Source organism: Nothobranchius furzeri, chromosome 1 (assembly GCF_043380555.1).
Source record: "Nothobranchius furzeri strain GRZ-AD chromosome 1, NfurGRZ-RIMD1, whole genome shotgun sequence".
Lineage (NCBI taxonomy): Eukaryota > Metazoa > Chordata > Actinopteri > Cyprinodontiformes > Nothobranchiidae > Nothobranchius > Nothobranchius furzeri.
In genome coordinates, this window is record NC_091741.1 from 25,477,613 (window position 1) to 25,500,588 (window position 22,976).

Sequence of the window (22,976 nt, forward strand, 5' to 3'; positions counted from 1 at the left end):
ATGAAATTTCAGTAATTGATATTTAATAAACAACGGGTTCAATTGATCTCTACAGCCACTATAATTGATGATTCTCAGAGCTCTTTTCTGTAAAATAAATAAGGGTTGTGTATAGTTTTTGTATGTTGCTCCCCAGATTTCTACACAATAAGTCAAGTATGGAACAATCAGTGAATTGTACAATGCCAACAAACCAGAATTAGTCAGTAAAAACTTGACTCTATGTAATACTCCTAAGGATTTGGCAATTTTACCTTTTATGCAACTAATACGGGATTTCCATGACAAGTCTTCATCAATAAGAACTCCAAGAAATGTAGTTTCTTTTACTCTTTGAATTTCAATCCCATCTATTTCCAATGACACATCACTGTTCGTTTTATCATTAAACAGTATAAAATTTGTTTTATTAAGATTGAGTGTCCATCTATTTACATCAAACCAGTTTTTAATTTTAATCAGTTCATCATTTATCACTTTAGCCACCTCCTCAATATTTGATTCTGAGTAAAACAGTGTTGTATCATCTGCAAATAGAATGGTACAGAGTGTCTTAGATACATTTACCAAGTCGTTAATTAACAAAATGAACAGGTTTTGTCCGAGGACCGACCCTTGTGGCACTCCACAATTAATTTCACATAGTTTTGATTTATGGTCCTTTATCTGAACAAACTGTTTCCTTTTTTCTAAATAAGTTTTAACCCATTTATGAGCCACACCTCTTCTTCCATACTGACTTAATTTTTGAAGTAACCTTGAGTGATCAATGACGTCAAAAGCGTTTTTCAAATCAATGAAAACACTAACAAAGTAATTTTTATTGTCAATTGCTGTTGATATTTTATCCGTTAATTCCATTATTGAAATTGCTGTGGAATGTTTAGTTCTAAACCCATATTGTTCATTGTTTAAAATATTTTTTTTTATGAATTTATCCAACCTTGATACAAATACTTTTTCCAATATTTTAGAAAACTGTGGAAGCAGTGACATCGGTCTGTAATTATTGAAACTATGTTCATCACCACTCTTATACAAAGGAAGGACTTTCGCTTTTTTCATTGCATCAGGAAAATTTCCAGTAGAAAGTGATAGATTACAAATGTAAGTGAATGGTTCAATGACAGATTCTATGGTGGTTTTAACAGTTATCATGTTCAGGTCCTGATAATCGGTTGATCGTTTGTTTCCACAGTTTTTTTTTTACAATGTTTCGTATTTCTTCTTTATCTACTATGTTAAGGACAATACTATTGACAGTAATAATCATTGTGGTCAATTTATCTTCTATTAATGGTTGGTTCTCCATCAAACTCCTACCTACATTTATAAAAAAAAATCATTTAACTCATCAGTGATTTATTTATCAAAATAAATATCTTTTTAGTCCTTGACAAAATGATTTGGAATACTGGATTTTGTTTTCTCTCTATTAGTCACACTGTTTATTATTCCCCAAGTAGCTTTTGTATTATTTTTATTCTGATTCAATAGATTACCGTACTAATCTTTTTTGCCTCCTAATTATTGTTACCAAATTATATTTATATTTTTATATCTATCTTCTGCTTCCCTTGTTTGCAATTTTAAAAACTCCTATATAAATTATTCTTTTTTGCACACGTATTCTTTAATCCCTTAGTCATCCAAGGTTAATTTTCCCTTTTACTTGTAGATTTGATTAATTTGCAGTTATCATTATATGACTTAAACTGTATTTTCATGAAGGATGTGAATGCAGCGTTGACATCACTGACGTATACCTCCTTCCAATTTTGTTTAAGAGTGTCACACCCTGTCCTGTCTCCCCGTTTTGGTTCAGCCTTGTGTCTCGTTAATTGCTCCCACCTGCCTCTCGTTTTCTAATCACCTTAGCTCCCTGCCCTCGTGTATTTAAGCCCCTTCTGTTCTGTGTCTTGTGTCGGTCCATTGTTTCAGTGTCCTGCGTGTTCTTCATTAAAAGTTTATGACAAAACGTCCTACCTGTCTGCCTGTCTTCCTCCCCACGTGTGGATCCTCTTCTCACCTCCGCTCACCTCGCCCACACGTTGTGACAAAGAGCTTTGTTCAATGCCTCCATGGCTTTAGCTGATTTATCTCTTCTGTAGTTCATGGTGATATTATGTTTTATGGAATGTTTGTATTTGAAGACTGCAAAAACAGGTAGGTGGTCACTAATATCCATCATTATTATCCCTGTTTTCCTGACATCATCCTTATTGTTAGTTGTTACAAACCCTGATGTTGTTAAGCGTTGTGGTAGAGGGGTAACATAAAAACTGGTGCGGAGAAAGGGGGAGTGTAAATAAAATGTATTTTTATTAACAAACGGGTCAACACAAATACTCAGTCCTTGACCGGAAAAATGTCAAAACGAAAATGCACTCCAATATAACTAAACGAAGGTGACAGAGAAAACTCAAAACACCCGAGACAAAAGGCCTCAGGGAAGAAAACACGAGAATATCTGTAACAAACGAAAAATATGCCGGAGCTAACTGACTAAAACAAATCTCGACGGCTATAACTATTCTAAATATTATTACAACTAACAAAACTTAAAGCAAGCTCTAAGGCTGAAAAAGGAAACTGAAATTCAAGCAATAGAGCGGATGAAAAATGGATCACTAAACGAAAACGGCTATTGCTTACAAAAGGATTTAACGGAAAAAAATGATCTATCCTAAACACTGAAATTATCAAAGTTCGTATCCAAATTTATCAAAGCTCTAAACCATTTGCTACCAAAAATGATCCAAGGACCGAGGAGAGAAGAACAGGGGTTTAGGCTGTGGTTCTCTCCCAGAGAAATGAAAGCTGCAGTCCTTTAAGCCATCCATCCTCATTAGTTGATGGTTTGCAGCTGGGACACTGAAGGCGGGCAGAGGTGGAGGCCAACCTGACGGAGGACCTGTCCAAGGTCCTGAACGGCATGGAGGCAGCAGAACTGGGCCATTCAAGGTGCGGGAGCCCAAGATTCGTAACATTAGTGAATATATTATCAATGATTGTTGCAGTCCGTGATGTAATTCTAGTTGGCTTGTTTATCAAGGGAAACAAACCTACACTATACAGTGAATCTGCAAAATCCTTAGTTATCTGTCCAGCCCCATGTTCTAAATTAATATTAAAGTCCCCACATAGAAATAATGTTTTATATTTAATGTGATCAACCAATTCAATAACTTTTTCACAGCAACTCTTTGACTGTCCTTGAATGGCCCAGCCAGAGCCCTGACTTAAACCCAACTGAGCATCTCTGGAGAGACTTAAAGATGGCAGTCCACCAACATTCACCAGCTTGACAGAACTGGATCTGCAAGAAGGAAAGGCAGAGATCTTCAAATCCAGGTGTAAGAAATTTGTTGCATCTTTAGTAAGAAGACTCGTGGCTGTATTATCTCAAAAGGTGCTTCTAAATACTAAAGTACTACTACTAGTACTAAATACTGGTCTAAATACATAGGACCATGTGATATTTCGGTTTTTCTTTTTGAATAAATCTGCAGAAATTTCTATGTTTTTCTGTAAATATGAGGTGCTGAGTGTACAACCATGAGGAAACAATGAATTTAATTGATTTTAGAAAATGGCTGTAATATACAAGAGTGAAAAATTGACGGGTGTCTGAATACTTTCCGTAACCACATTAGATGACTTTTTGCTAATGTTAGGTTTTACTATAAGGCTACTGGTCTTTATTTTAAATATTAGTAACTAATTGTTTTATTTAATTAATGAAATCATCCAGTGATGTAGGTGATGATCTGGCATTTTACTTTCAGCACCATAGAAAGCAGTGTTATATTTCGGGTCCTGTGACAATCCACACGTCAATTGCTTAACATGCTTCTTTTGTCGTTGTTAAAATGGAATGTCCATCCTGCGTTTGATTAGGCAAGCTGCATTCGTTCAATGCGGGTGTAGGAGAGGCAGAAGCAGGCAGAACTCCCCAACCAGCAGCGGATGTTTGGAGAGCTGCAGCTGGATGATCAAACAAACTTTCAACTTTCTGATTAAAAGTATTTAAACAGGATATAAGTGTTTTATTTAAACAACCAACAAAGATGGGTTCAAAACCATTAAGAGCAGCTACAGCGTTAGCTGAAATGTCAGCAAAAAACAAGGTAAAACAACTCTTTTGTTGTGTTGGGAAAAAAAACAAAGTAATGAAGTTAGATAAAAACACACAGATAGAAGGTACAAAATATGTTTAAAGAGCAGTTTCAGCGCTGACACACTCCATAACCCCCTTTCTATTATCTTACACCTCTGATTTGTATCCACGTACTGCAACTCATCTGCTCCTTTTCTTATTTTTATTTAAAGTAAATAATTCATATCCCTTCATTTCCACATAAAATCCCAACCACGTGTCTTACACAGCAATTACTGAAACACTGGAAACTAGTTTTTATACAAACTCCTACAATAAAAATGTATGACTGTAAATGTGCTGTCTGTTTATCTCTTAAAATTGTTCATTACTATATTTCATGACTATAATTAGACAAAAAGGGAAGATAGGGAATCATTGTGTTTAACACTGTAACATTACTACAATTTTAACAGCATTTTAGCTGAATAACAAGAGAAAATGACTCCTTGAGTTTCCCCGTTGCAAATGCCAAATATACAGAATTTTGCCATAAAATGATATGGCATTTTATTTTCTTAAAACAATGATAAAAAATGAAGAGTTTCTAAGTATCTACTGTAATTGTTCTAATTAATAATACTCCCGTGAAGACAAAACAACAATTAGGATTTTTGTTCTGCCTTCTTGAGATAAGGAGGCTCTGGGCTTTCTGTCTTCCTATCATGAGACAAACGATCTTGGGGTTTATAGTGATGGATCTTTTAAGTTGTTTACCTGTCCATCTCTTGGAGAGTGACTACTGTGATTGTTTTTTTTTTTTATGTTGGCTTGGATCAGTCGTCTGTGCATCGTCTCCAACATGATGCTGCACGTCTGCTGAGTGGCACCAAGCAGGGGGAGCATTTTATCTGAAGTATTTCCGCTGGCTTCCTGTTTCCTTTGGCATCCAGTTTAAGGTTTTAATGGTCGTGCCCCAGAATGTTTGTCTGAATTATTGCTGAGATCAAGCACACAGAATGTTTTAGTGATTCCAAGAACAACGCTTAAGTCTCCAGGTGACAGGGTTTTTCTGTGGCAGGTGGAATAGTCTGCCTGACAACGTTAGGTCTGCCACCTTGAGTCATTTTAAAATACTTCTTAAAATGTATTTTTATGAGTTGGCATTTATCCAAGTTTAAATGAAGCTTTTTTTCTCTTCTTTCTTTCAAATTCAATTCAAATTCAAAAATACTTTATTAATCCCAGAGGGAAATTGATTCTTGCTTACTTACCTGATGTACTTTTAGCTTTCTATTCAATTTGATTGTATTTTACCTTGTGAAGCACTATGGGCAGCAGTTGCTGCAGTAAATATAAATAAAGTTGACCTTGACCTTAAATGTTCTTATTCAAATAATTGAACCAGGTGCGACAGGTGTGTCCTGATCCGCTCAGCAGATGTGTTTTAGTTCCATCTTTTAGTTCTTTTTAAAACACAGAAAGGTTTTATTTATTAACCCTAACCCTAAACGTTTGCAGGTAAATAAAACCTTTCTGTGTTTTAAAAAGAACTAAAAGATGAAATTAGAATTTCAACTCAGCAAGAACACACCAAAGATGTGTTTTAGACTGTGCAAGTCGAGTATTCCTCAACATGCTTTTATCAATAGAAATACAAATAAACATTCATTTGTTTTTGACAGCTTCACACACAAGGGTCTCGACCATTCTACTGGAGGAGGCCGTGAGGTGTCTGAAGGACCAGTGCATGTTACTGCGCTTAACCACCAGTAGATGGCTTCTAAACACAGACAACCCTAAACATCAGTGTCACTGAAATGAAAACCTATTTTCACCTCTGTTACACGGAGTTTGCTGTAGTTTCTGAGGAGATAATCCAGGAACTGTTTTTTTTTTGGTACTGCTTTTTCACGCAAGGTTTAAAATAAGTGTAGGACTAATAGGTTTATTTTGTCAACTATTTTCAATTATTTCTCTTTGAGATGGGAAAACTAAAGTAATTTGGGGTTTTTTAACACCCTAAAAGCATAAGTGTTTTTGTAATAAACTTGATCGTTTTTTGGCTGAATTCTATGTAAATTTGCTAAGAATATATCATATTTTCCTAATTTTCTTAAAGATGTATAGATTAAATCTAAAATCACAATAACAAAAAGGCTCTCAAAACGATTGATGTTTGTGGATCTTTGCACATATTTGTGTAAATAAACCCCCTGAATGTCCATATGTAATATATTTTATACTTTATTTCTTCTCTCTGATTAGTTAACCCTTTAATGGTGACTACAGTGGACAGGTACTCAAAATTGTTATTTTATTTTATTAATTTGTTTATTTATTTTGCTATTAAGCACAGCTGTTGAAGACTTATTGCATTTGAGCCCCTCCATTTGGACTTTAGTAAGTCAAGCCATCATATTTCATGTTCAGAACGCACACTGTCCACTGAGGAGGACATGTAATAAATTTGTAAATTATCAAATGTTACAAAAAATATTTGAAATTTGTTTCACTCACACCTAAAGATGAATGAAAAAAATTGTTTAAAAACCATGGTTGAAGATTTCATAATTCAACGAGGAAAAAAATACATTGATTTAGTTCTAGCTTTTTGCCAGTAGATGACGCCAATTACCCCTTCTTGCTCAGGTGGCTCGGGAGTGTGTACGGTGATGCTTTCACCTCTGTCTCCATGTCTGGTTGGAATCATATAAAGCATCCAAAAAACTATATGTATATATGTCAATGGTACAGTAGGACGTTGCAACTCTTATAACCAAATGCGAGGATCTCTGTGAGTTGGCGGACCTGGTGAAAAAAAAAATCTCAAAATCAATTTCCACTTCTGTTGCTAAACTAGACATTTTCCATTAAATCTCATATTTTTATTTGTTATTTTAATTAAAAATAATGTTTTCTTCAACTGCTTTATGGTGACACACACACACACACACACACACACACACACACACGTATATGCTTGTGTGAACCTCCATTGACTTCCATTCATTTAGTGACTCCACTATTAACCCTAACCAATAGGGTTCTTCTTCCAGTGACCAACGCCCATCGGTTGTGCAGAGCACCAGGCTAAAAACCAAAGATGACAACAGATCATTTGCTGCTGTGGCCCTGAGACTCTGGAACTCTCTCCCCTTGAGACAAGAGCTGTCTGTCCCATCACATTTAATTTTGTTTATGTGAAGCGCCTCGTGATTTTTATATTGAGAGGCGCTATATAAAAGATTGTTTTCTTTCTTTCTTTCTTTCTTATTCTGCTCTTTCTACCTTTTCCGCCTTTCCCACCGATTTTCCTTTTACCTATTCATTTTCTCTCTCCCTTTCCTTGCATGTTTAATCCCATTTTTTATTTTTTTGTCATTTTAAAAATTAAATCAAATCATTTTTGAAAAATACTTTTTTGTTTTTGTGAAGCGCCTCGTGATTTCTTTATCTTGAGAGGTGCTATATAAAATATAATTTTTTTTCTTTTTCCTAGCCCTAACCTAAACTAATATACACTGAAAGTGTATTCTCAACATACCTCTAAAACCAAATATAACGATCCTTAGCATTGTGTGGACCAGCAAAATGTCCCTACAACGTGGAAATGTCCACACAGTCTTTTTTTCCCAAAACTTTATTGAACAAGGTGATAAGTATAGAAAACAAATTGCATATAAAATTGAACAAAGAAGATGAAACATATGCCAGGGGGTGCAGTGCACTACAGAAATGTTACACACATCCAAATAAATTATAGGTGGTGCAAATAGTTATAGTTTTTAAAGTTTTTTTGTTTAGTGATCCACTAATCAATTTTATGTAAGATAGAGTGTCACTATTATAGTGCTTGAAATTAGGTTTTTGGTTACTATACTTGCATTTGTGGAGATAGAATTTAGCTAGAATAATTAACAAATTTATAACAAGGTATACATCTTCCTTTCTGTGCTTGCGGAAAAAACAAAATACAGTCTTCCTGTTCTGTTTCTCATCTTGCGGACGTAACAGAAAAACCGAGGGCAAGGACCAGCTCGGTTTCTGATTGGTTGAAAAATATGGAATCAGATGACGTAAAGTTCCGGGTCTCTAGACCCCACAGAAAAGGTAACTCTCGGTCATTTGTCCCGAGACCAATGCTACGACAGGCAGCGTTTTCTGCCGCTCACGGTAAGAATATGACAAGCCTACGAGTTAAGCAGAGTATCACTCGCGCGCTGAAACCGTAATCTCATTACTGTTTCTATCCGTTTGTTGAATGACGTGTTGGTGGTTTGTTTGGGCCACAGCGAACATCTTCGCTGGGTGATAACTTCCTCTGTTGCTTTATCAGCATCAGTGGCAACAAGAGGCGGCTTTTCTATGCGTGTTCCGCTCCACTGCTCGCCCATTGTTTAGCCTTTACGGCTCGCGCTACTTTAACGGTCAGAGCTTCATCAAGATTCGTGGGTTTTATTTCCAGAACGTTTAATGACTATTTCAAGAACGGGAAACGTAAAGCGGAGATAGTACGATGTTTTATATTGATATAAAATACAAAATTTAGACGTGATGTGTGGCCAAATGCGCCAAAAAACGTGGCGCTGCCATGAAAATAGATCCAGCACGTGCGCCTCTTGGCCCGGTACAATGTGATTTATGTGAGTCTGATGTAGCCGCACATTTCCTACGAATTTCTTTGATATTTGATCTGGTGTCTGTCAGGGTGGACCGGTTGTAAGAATGACTATTTTCCCTGAAGTCAGTAGATTTCAACATGTGCGTCATTATTTAGAAGTGGGCACGTCCTGCTGTTGCACAAGATCCTATGAAATATCTTTTTGTAAGGGGAATGGGAAAAATGCTTGTGCTCAAACATCACACCATTATTCATCTTTTCCTTATTTATTTCCTTCTGATAGTATAAACGGGTCATTGACGTGCACCTAAAGTGTGATTAACTCAAATGACTCATAGTGATGCCGCCATTTTCATACTTTCCCCTGATTGATGTTTTCTACTCCGCCACTAAAGTAAAACCCAGTTTGGACTGGTTAACTCCGTCCTTTCCGCCGAGAGGAGCCGGGCTTGCCCTAACGTGACCCTCCCTGGCCACTGAGTGGAGTGAGCCTTAAGAGTACTGTCATTGGTCGTCTGTGGCTCTGTCCATTCACTGTCCTGTGGTCATTGGACAGTGGCCAGTCTGGTCTGAGGGGGGAATGTCTCCACACTGACCTTTTAGATAACCTGCTCATTGTTGGAGGATAAAGACAGGTGTTTAAACAAAGGGGCGGGGCCTGATTAATCCATTTCCCTTTCAAGGCTTTTGATTTAATCAAGCTCTGCATGCTGATTGATTTATCAAAGCGGGGCAAGCGGGAGGTGAGTCTGGTCTGAAACCGCATGTAACAGGTTATTAAGGGATCCTTCATAAATGTTTATCTCACTTCTTTGTTTTACAAACCCGCCTTTTTTAACTGTTCTGTTTTTTCATAAGACGCTTGGCACCAGATGAACTATCCTGCTTCCTCTTTGATACAGTTGTTTTCTTTTGGGTGACTTTTAACTTGTAATCCTTTTTTGTTTTTATCTCAACTTTAGCTAACTCAGCTGGGAGGCTGTACTAGGAGACCCCCACAGAAAATCTGTGTGCTGCTGGGCCTTTTAGTTCCAGACTACCCCAGAATTACTTATAAACACCCAGCAGAAACTGGTGAATACTCTCCCGGAGACCAGTATGGTTGCCCAGGCAGTCTCTACCCTCCAGCTGATCCTCCTGTTTCCAGTCTACCTGCTGATATGGCTGTACTCAACGATCTCCTTCCTACCCTGGTACTTCATCACTCAAGCCGGCCAAAAGAAATCTCAGTCCAAGCGAACAAAAGCTTGTTCTACGTCAGGTTTTCCAGATGGTCCGTACCGCTCCGTGGATCACTTTGACTCCCTGGCCACAGAAGACTTCCCAGGCATCAACACCCTGGATAAGCTCTTCAAGCATGCTGTGCAGCGGTTCAGAGACGCTCACTGTCTTGGTACCAGAGAGATTCTGAGTGAGGAGAACGATATTCAGCCCAACGGCAAAGTTTTTAAAAAGGTAGGGCTGCTCGTTATATTTAATTAATCTAGCTAATGGCCGATTGTGGTGTTTGACTGTTTACTCGTTGTAGCTGATCATGGGAGAGTACAAGTGGCTGTCCTATGATGAAGTGGACTCTATAGTGAGTGAGTTTGGCAGTGGGTTAGCAGCTCTGGGGCAGCAGCCCAAAAGCACCATCGCGATCTTCTGTGAGACCAGAGCGGAGTGGATGATCACAGCTCAGGCGTGCTTCAGGCAAAACTTTCCGTGTAAGTAAGAAACAGTCAGATTATGTGTTCATTCAGGCTTATCGATGTTCTCACTCAGGGTTTGTTTTTTCTTTCTGTTGAATCAGTGGTGACTTTCTATGCCACACTGGGAGAGGAGGCCATCGCGTATGGGCTGAACGAGACCGGGGTGACTCATGTAGTTACCAGCGCAGAGCTGCTGGAGACCAAACTGAAAGTGAGCTTATCTCCTAAAAGCACAAGTTTAAAACCAACTAACTGGTTTGTTCTAGTGGAGTGTGTCATTGCGTTGCTTAGATCATTGTTGTGAGGAAATACCAAGAAGAGAATACTTTAGAGAGACCGGTGTCTTCGGTTTGTCCGGTTTCAGATTATTGAGAGGAAATCAGTAAATCAAAATTAATAAAAGGTGTTTGTGTTTCCTGTCCAGCACGTGCTGCCACAGATCACCAAGCTGAAGCACGTGATCTACGTGGACCAGAAGAAAGTGACCACCGAAGGATACCCAGCAGGACTGTCCCTCCACAGCATGCAGGCGGTACGAGACCTGGGAGCGCAGCCGGAGAACAGTGTGTATTTCTCTCGTGTGTTTAGGTGAAATCAGTCAAATACAAACGTCACGCTCACAGTACAAGACGATGCTTGTCTTGTTTGTCCTGCAGCAGAAAGAGCCATTGTGAAGCCCCAGCCCTCCGATCTGGCTGTGGTGATGTACACCAGCGGGTCTACAGGAAGACCTAAAGGGGTCATGATAGTTCACAGTAACCTGATAGCGGGAATGACGGGGCAGTGTGAGCGCATCCCTGAGCTTGGGTGAGTTCTGGCTGCTTTTGTGGAGCCCTGAAGATAACGATGTGTTGGGACTCAGGCTGCGTGTTGTGAATAATTCTCATCTATTATCACACCAACATGTAGCTCAGTGTCTGTAATATCCACTGAGCTGTAGCCATTTTTAAGGCTGATCATTTAAGGTGGTCATTTGGAGTTCATCTGTTGTAAATGAACAATATTTGATTAGTTCAGCAGTTACTGAGATATTTTGTACACACACACACACACACACACACACACTCTCTGAATCAGTCATTAATTACCTAAATATAAATAGTGGCACAAATGTTAAAAAAACTAAGATTTTTTTCTTGCTGTGTTGATTTAAAAGAAGAACAGGAAACATGTGGTAAGTTCTGCTATTGACCCTTTCCTCCTCTCACTGTTGTAACAGCCCTGAAGACACCTACATAGCCTACCTGCCTCTGGCTCATGTTCTGGAGATGACCGCTGAAATCTCTTGTGTCACACATGGCTGTCGGATCGGCTACTCGTCTCCTCAGACGCTGTCAGACCAGGTAAGAAGCTTTACAGCTACCTTCCTAAACGTGCTAATGTAACTAATAACACCTACCACATATAAATGTTGGTTAAGTCACATTTTCACTGCTGTTGTCATGGTTTTCTCTGTGCCTGCTCCCTTTAGTCCACTAAAATAAAGAAAGGAAGTAAAGGAGACTGCAGTGTGCTCAGGCCCACCTTGATGGCAGCCGTTCCCGTAAGGATCCGAGCTTATTTGCTGTTTTAGTTCCAAGGTTTTCTCCACATTTCTATGTTTACTTTAAAGTAAATAAACTTTTCCGTCCTCTAAAGGAAATTATGGATCGCATCAACAAGAACGTGATGAGCAAAGTGCAGGAAATGGGTTACATTCAGAGGACGCTGTTTACCCTGGGTTACAAATATAAACTGGAGCAGGTCAAGAGGGGCTATGATGCACCGCTCTGCAATTAGTAAGTAACTAGTTCTGGTGTTTTTGTCCTCTTTTACCTCAACATCACTTGTTTTTCAGCTTCAAACAGTCTGTTGTTTGGTTTTATGTGCAGTGTTTTGTTCCGTAAAGTGAAGAAGCTCCTGGGTGGACGGGTGAGGATGATGTTGTCCGGTGGAGCTCCTCTGTCCTCAGCCACTCAGAGGTTCATGAACGTGTGTTTCTGCTGCCCCGTGGGCCAAGGCTACGGCCTGACTGAGACCTGTGGAGCCGCCACCATCACAGAAGGTGTGTTGATACCTAAAACACGAGGGCTGTTGTTCCTACTAAACACCAGATAGTTTAACAGAACGTGTCTTCTGGTTCATCAGATATTTATCAACCAAAGATCTGCTTTTCAGAAGTGGGCACTAGACTGTATTTGATCACGATTTTAGAGTTAGGTTTCATACAGCCTCTCTTTTTGGTGCGTTTATTTGAGCCAACAGGTTTAGAAACATTGCTGACTTGCTTTGTGTGCGCTGACCGACTGATTTGATGAAACGGAACAAACAGAGTGTGTCTGGTTGTACAGTTGCAGACTTCAGCACCGGCCGCGTTGGAGCTCCTCTGATCTGCTGTGAGATCCGACTCAGGAACTGGGCTGAAGGTGAGCTTTAGACACGTGTCGGCACACGCTGTGTAGGGAGCAGGGTGGAAGGTATTTCTTCATAACAGGATGATGACGTGTTTAATTCATATGTCGCTCAGGTGGCTACACCAGCAAAGATGAGCCAAATCCAAGAGGAGAGGTCCTAGTGGGCGGTCCCAACGTGACCCAGGGTTACTACTGCCACGAGAGCAACAACCAGGACTTCTTTGTAGATGAGAAGGGTCAGAGGTGGTTCTGCACCGGAGACATCGGGGAGATTTACCCCGACGGCTGTCTCCAAATCATAGGTGTGTGAATCTGTACATCCACTCGGTTTCCAAAACACAGTTGTGTAGTTTCTGCACAAACTGTGCAGCTCTCCTGATAATCAGGTGCTTCTAACACACTTTTGTGTTAATCTTCTCACTCAGATCGCAAGAAAGACCTGGTGAAGCTGCAGGCCGGGGAGTACGTGTCTCTGGGGAAAGTCGAGTCAGCTCTGAAAAACTGCTCTCTCATCGACAACATTTGTGCGTACGCCCACGGGTGAGTAGATCGCTCTAGATCCAACTTACAGGAAAGGAAACACACCCAGCTGTGGCGTGTGCTGCCAGGGAAATGAAGACATAAAGAAGGGTGCTGCTCGGGTTACTTTTAGTTTCTAATAACTTTATGAGCATGTAGATCAGCTGAGAACAGAGGCTGCTGTTACTGTCATAATGTTGCACAAATAACATGGCCGGTGCATTTGCATAAACAAAGTCCTGCTGCAGATGGAGATGACACGTCCTGCTTGGAAAGTGGGTGGAAATGAGATTTCACACCAAGTCAAGTGATTTTCTTATTTATTGGTTAAAACTCCGTACCTAATTGAAAATGAAAAGAAATTTCTGTTTTTGCAGTGAACAGAACTACGTCATAAGCTTCGTGGTTCCCAACCAGAAAAGGCTGACTGAACTGGCCAAGGAGAAAGGAGTGGAGGGAAAATGGGAGGAGATCTGCACGCACCCAGAGATGGAAAGGGAGGTTCTGGCGGAGATCAGAGAAGTCGCTACGAAAAGTAAGAAATAATTGAGATATCTTATTTATTTCACTGGCTTTTGAGTCTTGTGCGTGTTTTTATTTAAAAAACAAAACAAACAAGATCCATTCAACCATTAGGCTTTCTTTCTCTGTTAATTTTAGTTAAACTCCAGAGGTTTGAGATTCCAGTGAAGGTCCGTCTCAGTCCAGAGCCGTGGACCCCGGAGACGGGACTGGTCACGGACGCCTTCAAGCTGAAGAGGAAGGAACTTAGGAACCACTACCTGTCTGACATAGAGAGAATGTATGGAAGAAAATAGATGAAGGTCTCATATCATCATCGTTTTATCATCACTGTTTAGGGATATACGTAGTTGCACAAGCAGGAGCAAGTCTGGAACTCGCTGTTGTTTAGATCTGCAACAGCAGGATGCACAGTGGCGTAAAACTCGCCCTCCCACTTGAGACTGAAACATTTTATTCAAGTCTGCTTTTCTTATTTTGTTTACCAAAGTGCCTGAGCGGCCCTCCTCCATAGTCATGTTACAAACCCGATCCTTATTAGATTAACCCTTGTGACTGGCCTGGGAACGGCCACGTGGAAGCTTTTTATTTCTATTTATTTTCCCTCCAAGTGGGAAGAGACCGGATGCATTCTCGAGCCAGTGACGGGAGAGCCTGGTACCTGTAGACTGTGTGTGCTCACGGGCTCTCAGAAGAAAGGTTGAATCTGTAAATAGTTGTAGCTGTTGATCCATTCGTGCTGCTGATTTTATTTATGAACTGTAGGAGTTTGATTGTGTAGAAGGTGCACCGAAGTGGCAAGTCATGTTTCATTTAAAAAATAAAGCGCTCAACTGCCATATGCCTGAATCTGCCAGCATCCGATTTAAATCACCACTGTGGTCCAAGTGCTGCCGATTCATCGCTGAGACTAAATATTAGAGACACTGATTAGTCTACAGTAATGGTGTAGTTCAGCAAAAGTAGGAGCCAAATATAGCAGATTATTAAATACGTAAACTGCCGTGTTGAGTTTAAAAGAGGTGTAAAGAGAAATCTGCCCACTGAAAGAATGACAAACATGATTATTAATGTTTCTAAAAGAGTTCTGTTTATCGCTCTCTTTTGTTGTTGTTGTTGTTGAACCACTGCAGTTTTGTTGTTTTTGTTCCTTACTTTGTGATGAGACCAAAACATGTAAACAAAAATCACTCAGGAAGATTTAAACATGTAAGAAAAAGGGGGTTTTTGTTGTAAAGGAACCTGTTAACATTCTTGGAGCCACCTTATTTATTTATTTCGAAGCAAACACGTCTAGATGAACGCTTGTTAGCACCAGTCGCAGCTGGAAAACTGTAACTGCATTTTTGGCCTCAGCTCGTTTAATAGCAGGAGAAATTCAAGTTTGTGTGCGTTTTTTTTAAATCATAGGAGTGTTTCTACTGTTAGATTTACATGGATAGAAGTTGAGAATTCCAGCCACTTTATAGATGTTTGGTGAATTTGCAGTTATTTCCGTTCATGGTGACCATGCGCCTTGTTGAACATGTCAAAATAAAGTTTTTCTATTTAATGTTGAATAATTCTAGATTCTGTTAGACACACTTTGGTACTGAACAATTTGTTAAATCGTAATATTTAACAGCAAAATTCACGAAGCACTGGAAAATAAATGTTGGATCAAAGGAACCAGGTAGTTGGATCTCTCATGTTTTATTGTGTTTGGTAGCAAATTATCTTTAGAGCTAATGAAAAGATTTTTATATAACTCATAAATTTATTTAGACATAAATCTACAACTAGTTAAATCAACTTTTCTTTCCTGATAAACTATAAATGAGTGTCTAATAGTGCTGTACACATAGTGTAGGCAATAATTGGGCACTGCTTTTGAATTTAATGGCCATTGCTATTGGCTAAGAGGTACACTATGACGTTAGCTGTTACATTATGATGTCACAATGTTGTGAGCCTGTGTGTGTCTGTATAGGGAGCCTATACGTGCTGCTGACGGCTCCTGTGGAAACCCGGGGTCAGTCACGCCCATCTACTTCTGGACCATGGAACGAAAAAATGAATGCAAGTCAACGGGGCTAAAAGCACTATTTTCTCATTCGGCTTGTTTTGTGCCACGGCTTTCACGTATAATGTCCGTGAATTGTAAAGACACATTTTGATACCAAGAACGTGTTTATTTTCAAACGGGGAAATGCTATTTTAGGTTTTATGTGACAATAAGTCCCGGACTAGAAATGAGCGTCACGAAAGTGACGTCATCGAACCAGACAGAGAAAACTGAGGGAAAATGGCTGTAAGTTCAGCGAACTTCCCACAGGAGAAATAACCACCATGTGGTAAGTAGCAGCTACGTTAGGGGAGAGGAGATTATGTGGTGATGTCACATATGCGACGGGCTGATTTCTAGTTTGTAGTCATGCTAATTACAAACTTTTACAGGCTAATAAATCTCAAAGTACGTGGTCGAAACATCCATCATTACTTTTCATTTAAATTGCAGTACAACACGTGTGATCCAGGGCGTAAGGCAAAGCGGATTAGAAAATAGCGTTTTTAGCCTCGTTGACTTGCATTAATTTTTTCATTCTTCCGGAGACCCACAAGCTGACCAGAAAGGGAGCAGACTTAGAGGCTCTCTATTTGTTAGCGGCTCCCCCCTCGGTCTGCCAGGCAACAGCATTTGTTGCATTTTTCAAGCAGGAAGTGGGAGTGGAGTAAAGCCTGGGGCACACTGGAGGCGGACATTTTAAAAGAAGCCATTACACACTCACCGAAAGGATTATTAGGACCACCATACTAATACGGTGTTTGACCCCCTTTCACCTTCAGAACTGCCTTAATTCTACGTGACATTGATTCACCAAGGTGCTGAAAGCATCTTTAGAAATGTTGGCCCATACTGATGGGATAGCATCTTGCAGTTGATGGAGATCTCATTTCATTTATTTATTTAAGGACCATGCACATTAATAAACATTTCTGTAAATGTGCCAGTGTTAGCCAGCAGGCTAATTTTCATCTGTAGTCCAGTGGCAAGATGTTTTACTAAGCACGATGGCTAAGGAGAAGAAAGATGTGGGACGCACATCCAGGGCACGAAGCTCCCGGTCCACCACATCCCAAAGAAGCTCTATCGGGTTGAGATCTGCTGACTGTGGGGGCCGTTGTAGTACAGTGAACTCATCGACATGTTCAAGAAACCAATTTGAAATGACTGGAGCTTTATGACATGGTGCATTATCCTGATGGAAGTAGCCATCAGAGGATGGGTACATGGTGGTCATGAAGGGATGGACATGGTCAGAAACACTGCTCAGGTAGCCCGTGGCATTTAAACCATGCCCAGTTGGCACTAAGGGGCCTGAAGTGTGCCAAGAAAACATCCCCCACACCATTACACCTCCACCACCAGCCTGCACAGTGGTAACAAGGCATGATGGATCCATGTTCTCATTCTGACTACCATTTGAATGTCTCAACAGAAATCGAGACTCATCAGCAGGCAACATTTTTCCAGTCTTCAACTGTCCAATTTTGGTGAGCTCATGCAAATTGTAGCCTCTTTTTCCTATTTGTAGTGGAGATGAGTGGTACCCGGTGGGGTCTTCTGCTGTTGCAGCCCATCCACCTCAAGGTTGTGCGTGTTGTGGCTTCACAAATGCTTTGCTGCATTCCTCAGTTGTAACGAGTGGCTATTTCAGTCAAAGTTGCTCTTTTATCAGCTTGAATCAGTCGGCCCATTCTCCTCTGACCTCTAGCATCAACAAGGCATTTTCGCCCACAGGACTGCCGCATACTGGACGTTTTTCCCTTTTCACACCTTTCTTTGTAAACCCTAGAAATAGTTGTGGGTGAAAATCTCAGTAACTGAGCAGATTGGGAAATACTCAGACCTGGCAGTCTGGCACCAACAACCATGCCGTGCTCTAAATAGCTTAAATCACCTTTCTGACCTTCAGTTTGGAGTTCAGGAGATTGTCTTGACCAGGACCACACCCCTAAATGCATTGAAGCTACTGCCATGTGATTGGTTGGTTAGGTTCCTAATAATTCTTCAGGTGAGTGCATGGACGTAATTTTCCAAAGTCAAGTTTTGACCCCTGCACTTTTTACCATCCAAAAACAATATTATGCTATATTAAATTGACACTGGTTGAGCTCTAGGACCAAGCAGAAAACAACCGTCCATGGGTGAGTGTAGTTCATGAGAATGGGCACACGGGGAGTGCCGCATGGCGTCCCAGAAGCGCCGCGCCTAGGCACCATTTCTATCTCAAGCGCCGTGATGCAACTGTTTACAACATTGTACTTTACAACAGACATTACGACGCGGAACGGCTTTACGGCAAAAACCCAGCAGCTAACTTATTGATCTTCAAATATTTAAATAAATAGCGTACTTACCCACTGTTAATGAATTAGTCTCACAAAACACGATGGGAAGTCTGATCACGTATAAACAATAGTCACTTCCCGCCTTCAGTTCTCAAGTCCCGTGTGATGTTGTGACTATCGGTACTTTCCAAGAAGCGCTCAGCGGCGCATCAGCCTCCGGTGTGCCCCAGGGTAGGGGGTGAGTAACTCTTGACTTTTTAAGCCAATCCAATTCAAGATGGCTGCCACAGATTACGGGCAAACACGGAACAGGCAGGTTGGCAGACATTCAATTTAAATGATGTGCTGTGGTATCCGAGAGTCATCATTACCTACATATCTGACTGATGGTGAACTGAGATCTTTGTAGCGTGTTTTGACTTTAACCTCAGACATCAGTGGATCACACTAACATACAACAGTGAAATGACGATAACTCCTTTATTCAACCAAAAAACGCTCGACCTGTAATATCGAGTACATAAACAGTATTTATGTAGATATCTAGTCATCAAATCGGGTGAACACAAAAACAAATGGTCAGATAAAAGGTTTAGAAGCATTCTTTGTCATCAAATCCAGACCCATTGGGTACAAAAGGTCACAGTGAGCTAACTCCCGTCTGTAGTTGTTGGCTCTTGGACAGGTCAGTCTCACACTGCTCCGTGGACACAAACATCAGGACTTAAAATATGTCATTTTACATTTAGACACTGCAGAAACATGTCATGCTGTGAATATTTGTCTTTGTGCTCCCTTTGGGCTGCAGAGGTTTTCCCAGTTTTTGCCCTTGTGAATGAAATGATCATTTATTTGCCAAATGTTGAGATTTGTTTGCTGATTTGAATTATTTAAATGGACTTGAGAAAAGAAAATGGGGCAAATACTTTTCCACCGCTATTAAGTGGACCAGCTGATTCAGTTCAATCTCAGCTAAAAACACAATTGAAGAAAAAAGTGGCAAAACAAGAGAATGAAAAAAGCAGTTGGAGAAGGAAACCCTTTGGCCTCCACGGTTTTCAGATCCAAGAAGAGTAACAATTAAAAAAGTTGTTTTTAACTTCTTCCTCTAACTAAAATACAAAGATACCGGTCAAAACCCGTCTTCTACATTTCTTTATCAAGTTAAGTTCTGGATTCAAATTAGATTCTCCAAAAAGGCTAAAAACAAATGTTCTTACTGGTCCCAAAAATGACCCAGTTTTCTCCACTTCTGGAACATCTGCAATGTGTGACAACACAACAGCTTCAACTGGCATTTTTATTTTACAAAATAAAATTTAAATCCACACAGATCTGCAGGTAATCAACGTAAAGCATTTCGGATTGTTTGGAAGTGAGACAATCGAAGCCTCAGCTATTCCAGTCCTGGAACCGGAAACAGTCACTTGCAATCTTCCAGACGGGCTGGTCGCTGTTGGGCGAAGGCTGCGCCGTGAGGAGGAAGTTCTGGTGGAAGAAATGCTGCTTGTTGCCTTCAAACTTGACGATGCCTCCAGTCACCACCAGCAGAGCGGTCTGGCCTTGGGTAGCTTGTTCTGGGGGAGGAAAACACGACGCGGATGATGAGGAGGCTTTGGTGGATAAACATAAATGACACCCTCAGAAAGAAATACTAAGTTATCTTTTGATATCTGGAAGTGTTTTAAGTTCAGTACTGCCTCACTGACCGTGAACCGGCTGACAGTCCAGCGTTAGAACCTGGAACTCGCTCGACGGCAGCGACTCAAAAAACTCGCTCAGGGCATCCTGTCCTGACACAGAATTCCCATTCCACACCAGGGTGGCCTTGTCCAGGTAGAGTCGGGTCAAGTTCTGGAACAAAACAAGCACCCAGTCTTTAATAGCTGTTAATAAACAATAACATCATCTTATAGGAAATAACAGTATAAACTACATTACTGATGACGTATGATTCAGCTTTAGCCCAGATCAAGAACCATTAATGACAACAGTCTCATCCAGTCAGATTATTTGAACAAGAGCTGAGAAACACAGATGAATAACGGAGGATGTTATAACAATCTAATGAATTTAACATCACAAGCTCTGGAGTTAACCACTTTTGGGAATGTTGCTCTAAAGTTGTTTAGCAAGTGGAACAGGAAAAGATCCGGCCTATATAATTGCAACACGTGGAATGATGTGTTCCTGTTTGTCCATAATGTTGCTTCTCTGTGTGTGTGTGTGTGTTGGAGGGGTGGGGGGGTATTATCTTTCAGTGTGCAACACAGCTGTTACGGATTGTTAGTAAAAGATAAAATAGTCTAGACATCTGCAGTTATTTCAGTTTAACTCTTAAAAAATGACATTATCTCAATCAGCTGGTGGCAAAGAAGAATTAAGTTGCTGTTTTGTTTTTTTAGTCTAAATCCGAGACGTGGTTTTTGACCAGAAAAGGGTAGAATGCCTTCTCCAGGTCAGGGATGAGGTCTCGCCTCAAGTGGAGGAGTTTAAGTATCTCGGGGTCTTGTTCACGAGTGAGGGAAAGATGGAGTGGGAGATCGATAGGCGGATTGGTGCTGCATCTACAGTACTGTGGGCGTTGTACCGGTCTGTCCTGATGAAGAGAGAGGAAAAGCTCTCGATTTACTGGTCGATCTACGTTCCTACCCTCACATATGGTCATGAGCTTTGGGTAGTGACCAAAAGAATGAGATCGTGGATACAAGCGGCCAAAATAAGTTTTCTCCGCTGGGTGGCTGGTCTCTTTCTTAGAGATAGGGTGAGAAGCTCGGTCATTCGGGAGGGGGTCGGAGTAGACCCGCTGCTTCTCCACATCAAGAGGAGCCAGTTGAGGTGGCTCGGGCATCTAGTTAAGATGCCTCCTGGACGCCTCTCTGGTGAGGTTTTCCGGGCAGGTCCAGCCGTAAGAAGACCTAATAGAAGACCCAGAACACGCTGGAAGGACTTTGTCTCATGGCTGGCCAGGGAGCTTCTTGGGATTGCCCCAGAGAAGCTGGCCCAAATAGCTGAGCGGGGGAAATCTGGGCTTCTCTGCTTAGGCTACTACCCCCGTGACCCGACCTCGGATAAGCAGCTGAAAATGGATGGAAGGATGTCCTTGGACAATACACTTAACCCATCTTGCCTGCTGGTGGGGGTTGGTGGGACTGGTTGCACCTGTGCTTGGCAGCCTCCCCTCTGTTAGTGTGCCCCAGGGCAGCTGTGGCTACACTGTAGCTCATCACCACCCGTGTGTGAATGGATGAATGATACACTGAAGTGCAAAGCTCTTTGGAGTCTTCTGACTCTGAAAGGTGCTGTACAAGTGTGGGTCATTTATCATTATCATTTATCAATATGGACACCCGATAAGAACCATTCCACATCACAAAACAAAGTCCTGCTCATTAGTGTAACGGCGCACAGAGATATAAAAGTGAGCCAGGAATGTTAAAGAAAATGCCGACATAAAGATAAAGATGGAAACCAAAGAGTAGATAAAATCTAGGAGGGAAATGTCAAACGCATTACAACATAATAAAAACCTTTGTAGATAGATTACAAAAAAATTAAATAACAACAATAATAACAATAATAATAATATATGATTGAATATAATTTTTTTATTCAATTTGAAGGGTCAAATAAATGTATTCATGAATTTCTATATAAATTTTGTTTTGATTTGTTTAAATCTCCCATAAAATGAGGATTTAAAAAAAAATTTAAGCTAAATTTATTGAAAAATAACTCTAGGATTCTTACACATTTCTAATGTCAGACTCAAGTATTTTCAAGACCTCTTCAAAACCTCCAGTAACTACGTTGCATGAACAGAGCAGAAACACTTGTTTCACTTCCCTGTCTAATGAAAGTAAACAATTGTTGTGCAACAAATCTCAGTGAAACCTTTTTCATTCAATTACTTTCAAAAATTTTGACATGCCACAAAAAATTCAAACATTCTTAAGAATTTTGAGTCACCTGTAATCAGAAATTCTAATAAAAAAATTATAACAGAAGAGTACATGTGTCGATGCATGTTATTAATTTTCAAATAAATTGCAGAAATGTACATAAATATTAATTTTAACTTTTTAAATTTTAAACAGCGTAAGTGTTTCCTGAATATAGTTACAACAGGAATCTAGTAAACGTTTGGATTAAAACCACTGCTCCCTAGTGAGGAAACTGTGGAACAGCAGTTTTTATAGCTTACATTCCAAAAGAGAAGTTTATAAATATGTGATCAAATCTGGAAAGGTCCTGTATGTTCATAAAAATAATGAAAACCAAGTGTGTTTAAAAACAATCAACTTTCAGACGCTCACCCTCCTTTTCTTGTCCATGCAGTCGTAGTAAATGTTAACAAACTCCTCCGCATACCTGCACGACTGGTCGGCATGGGTCCTGAAATCCTGAAGTGATAATCAGGCAATAAATACATTTAATTTAACTAATGCATTTATTTGAGCTTAAAATGAAAAGTAGCATACCATGATTAGCTTCTGAGCTTTTGGCTACAGAAGCCACGTGTAACTAAAGTAATAAACTTACCAGGGTACTTGCCATGTCTACATGTACATATGGACTAGTGCTGCACAATACAAATCAGAAAATTGTAAGAATTTAGATGAAAATATTAAAACTTGCAATATTTTCTCCCTTTGTTCGTTTAGTAAGCGACGCATGTGGCCTGTAGCATGTTTTACTTCCTGAGAGCAAAACTTGAACCTACCAAAATAAAAGGCATGAACCTTTGGTCGAATTCAATGAAGTTTATTTATCACAATGTGTGTGTTTTATATAGT

The 22,976-nt window shown here is 40.2% G+C and overlaps 2 protein-coding genes across 3 annotated transcripts; one reads left to right on the top strand and one right to left on the bottom strand.

Annotated features, from left to right (window-relative positions):
• Positions 1 to 8,137: 8,137 nt before the first annotated feature.
• acsl4a (acyl-CoA synthetase long chain family member 4a) lies at positions 8,138 to 14,687 on the top strand. 2 transcript variants are annotated; one of them, XM_070543294.1, is made up of 15 exons: positions 8,138 to 8,275; positions 9,686 to 10,178; positions 10,252 to 10,429; positions 10,516 to 10,625; positions 10,839 to 10,977; positions 11,071 to 11,221; positions 11,634 to 11,757; positions 11,886 to 11,957; positions 12,053 to 12,192; positions 12,286 to 12,458; positions 12,745 to 12,819; positions 12,921 to 13,109; positions 13,233 to 13,347; positions 13,704 to 13,861; positions 13,987 to 14,687. In XM_070543294.1, the coding sequence occupies exons 2-15, from the start codon at positions 9,822 to 9,824 to the stop codon at positions 14,142 to 14,144; spliced, it is 2,139 nt and encodes a 712-aa protein (XP_070399395.1). In that variant the 5' UTR covers positions 8,138 to 8,275; positions 9,686 to 9,821; the 3' UTR covers positions 14,145 to 14,687. The 2 variants fall into 2 exon arrangements, with proteins under 2 accessions (XP_070399395.1, XP_070399629.1); XM_070543528.1 differs by having other exon boundaries at positions 11,074 to 11,221.
• Positions 14,688 to 19,466: 4,779 nt separating this feature from the next.
• nxt2 (nuclear transport factor 2-like export factor 2) lies at positions 19,467 to 22,887 on the bottom strand. The gene is made up of 4 exons (XM_070544070.1): positions 22,723 to 22,887; positions 22,497 to 22,583; positions 19,890 to 20,034; positions 19,467 to 19,757 (listed from the first exon to the last, which is right to left on the bottom strand). Exons 1-4 carry the CDS (start codon positions 22,735 to 22,737, stop codon positions 19,573 to 19,575), a joined length of 432 nt encoding a protein of 143 aa, XP_070400171.1. The 5' UTR covers positions 22,738 to 22,887; the 3' UTR covers positions 19,467 to 19,572.
• Positions 22,888 to 22,976: the final 89 nt, after the last annotated feature.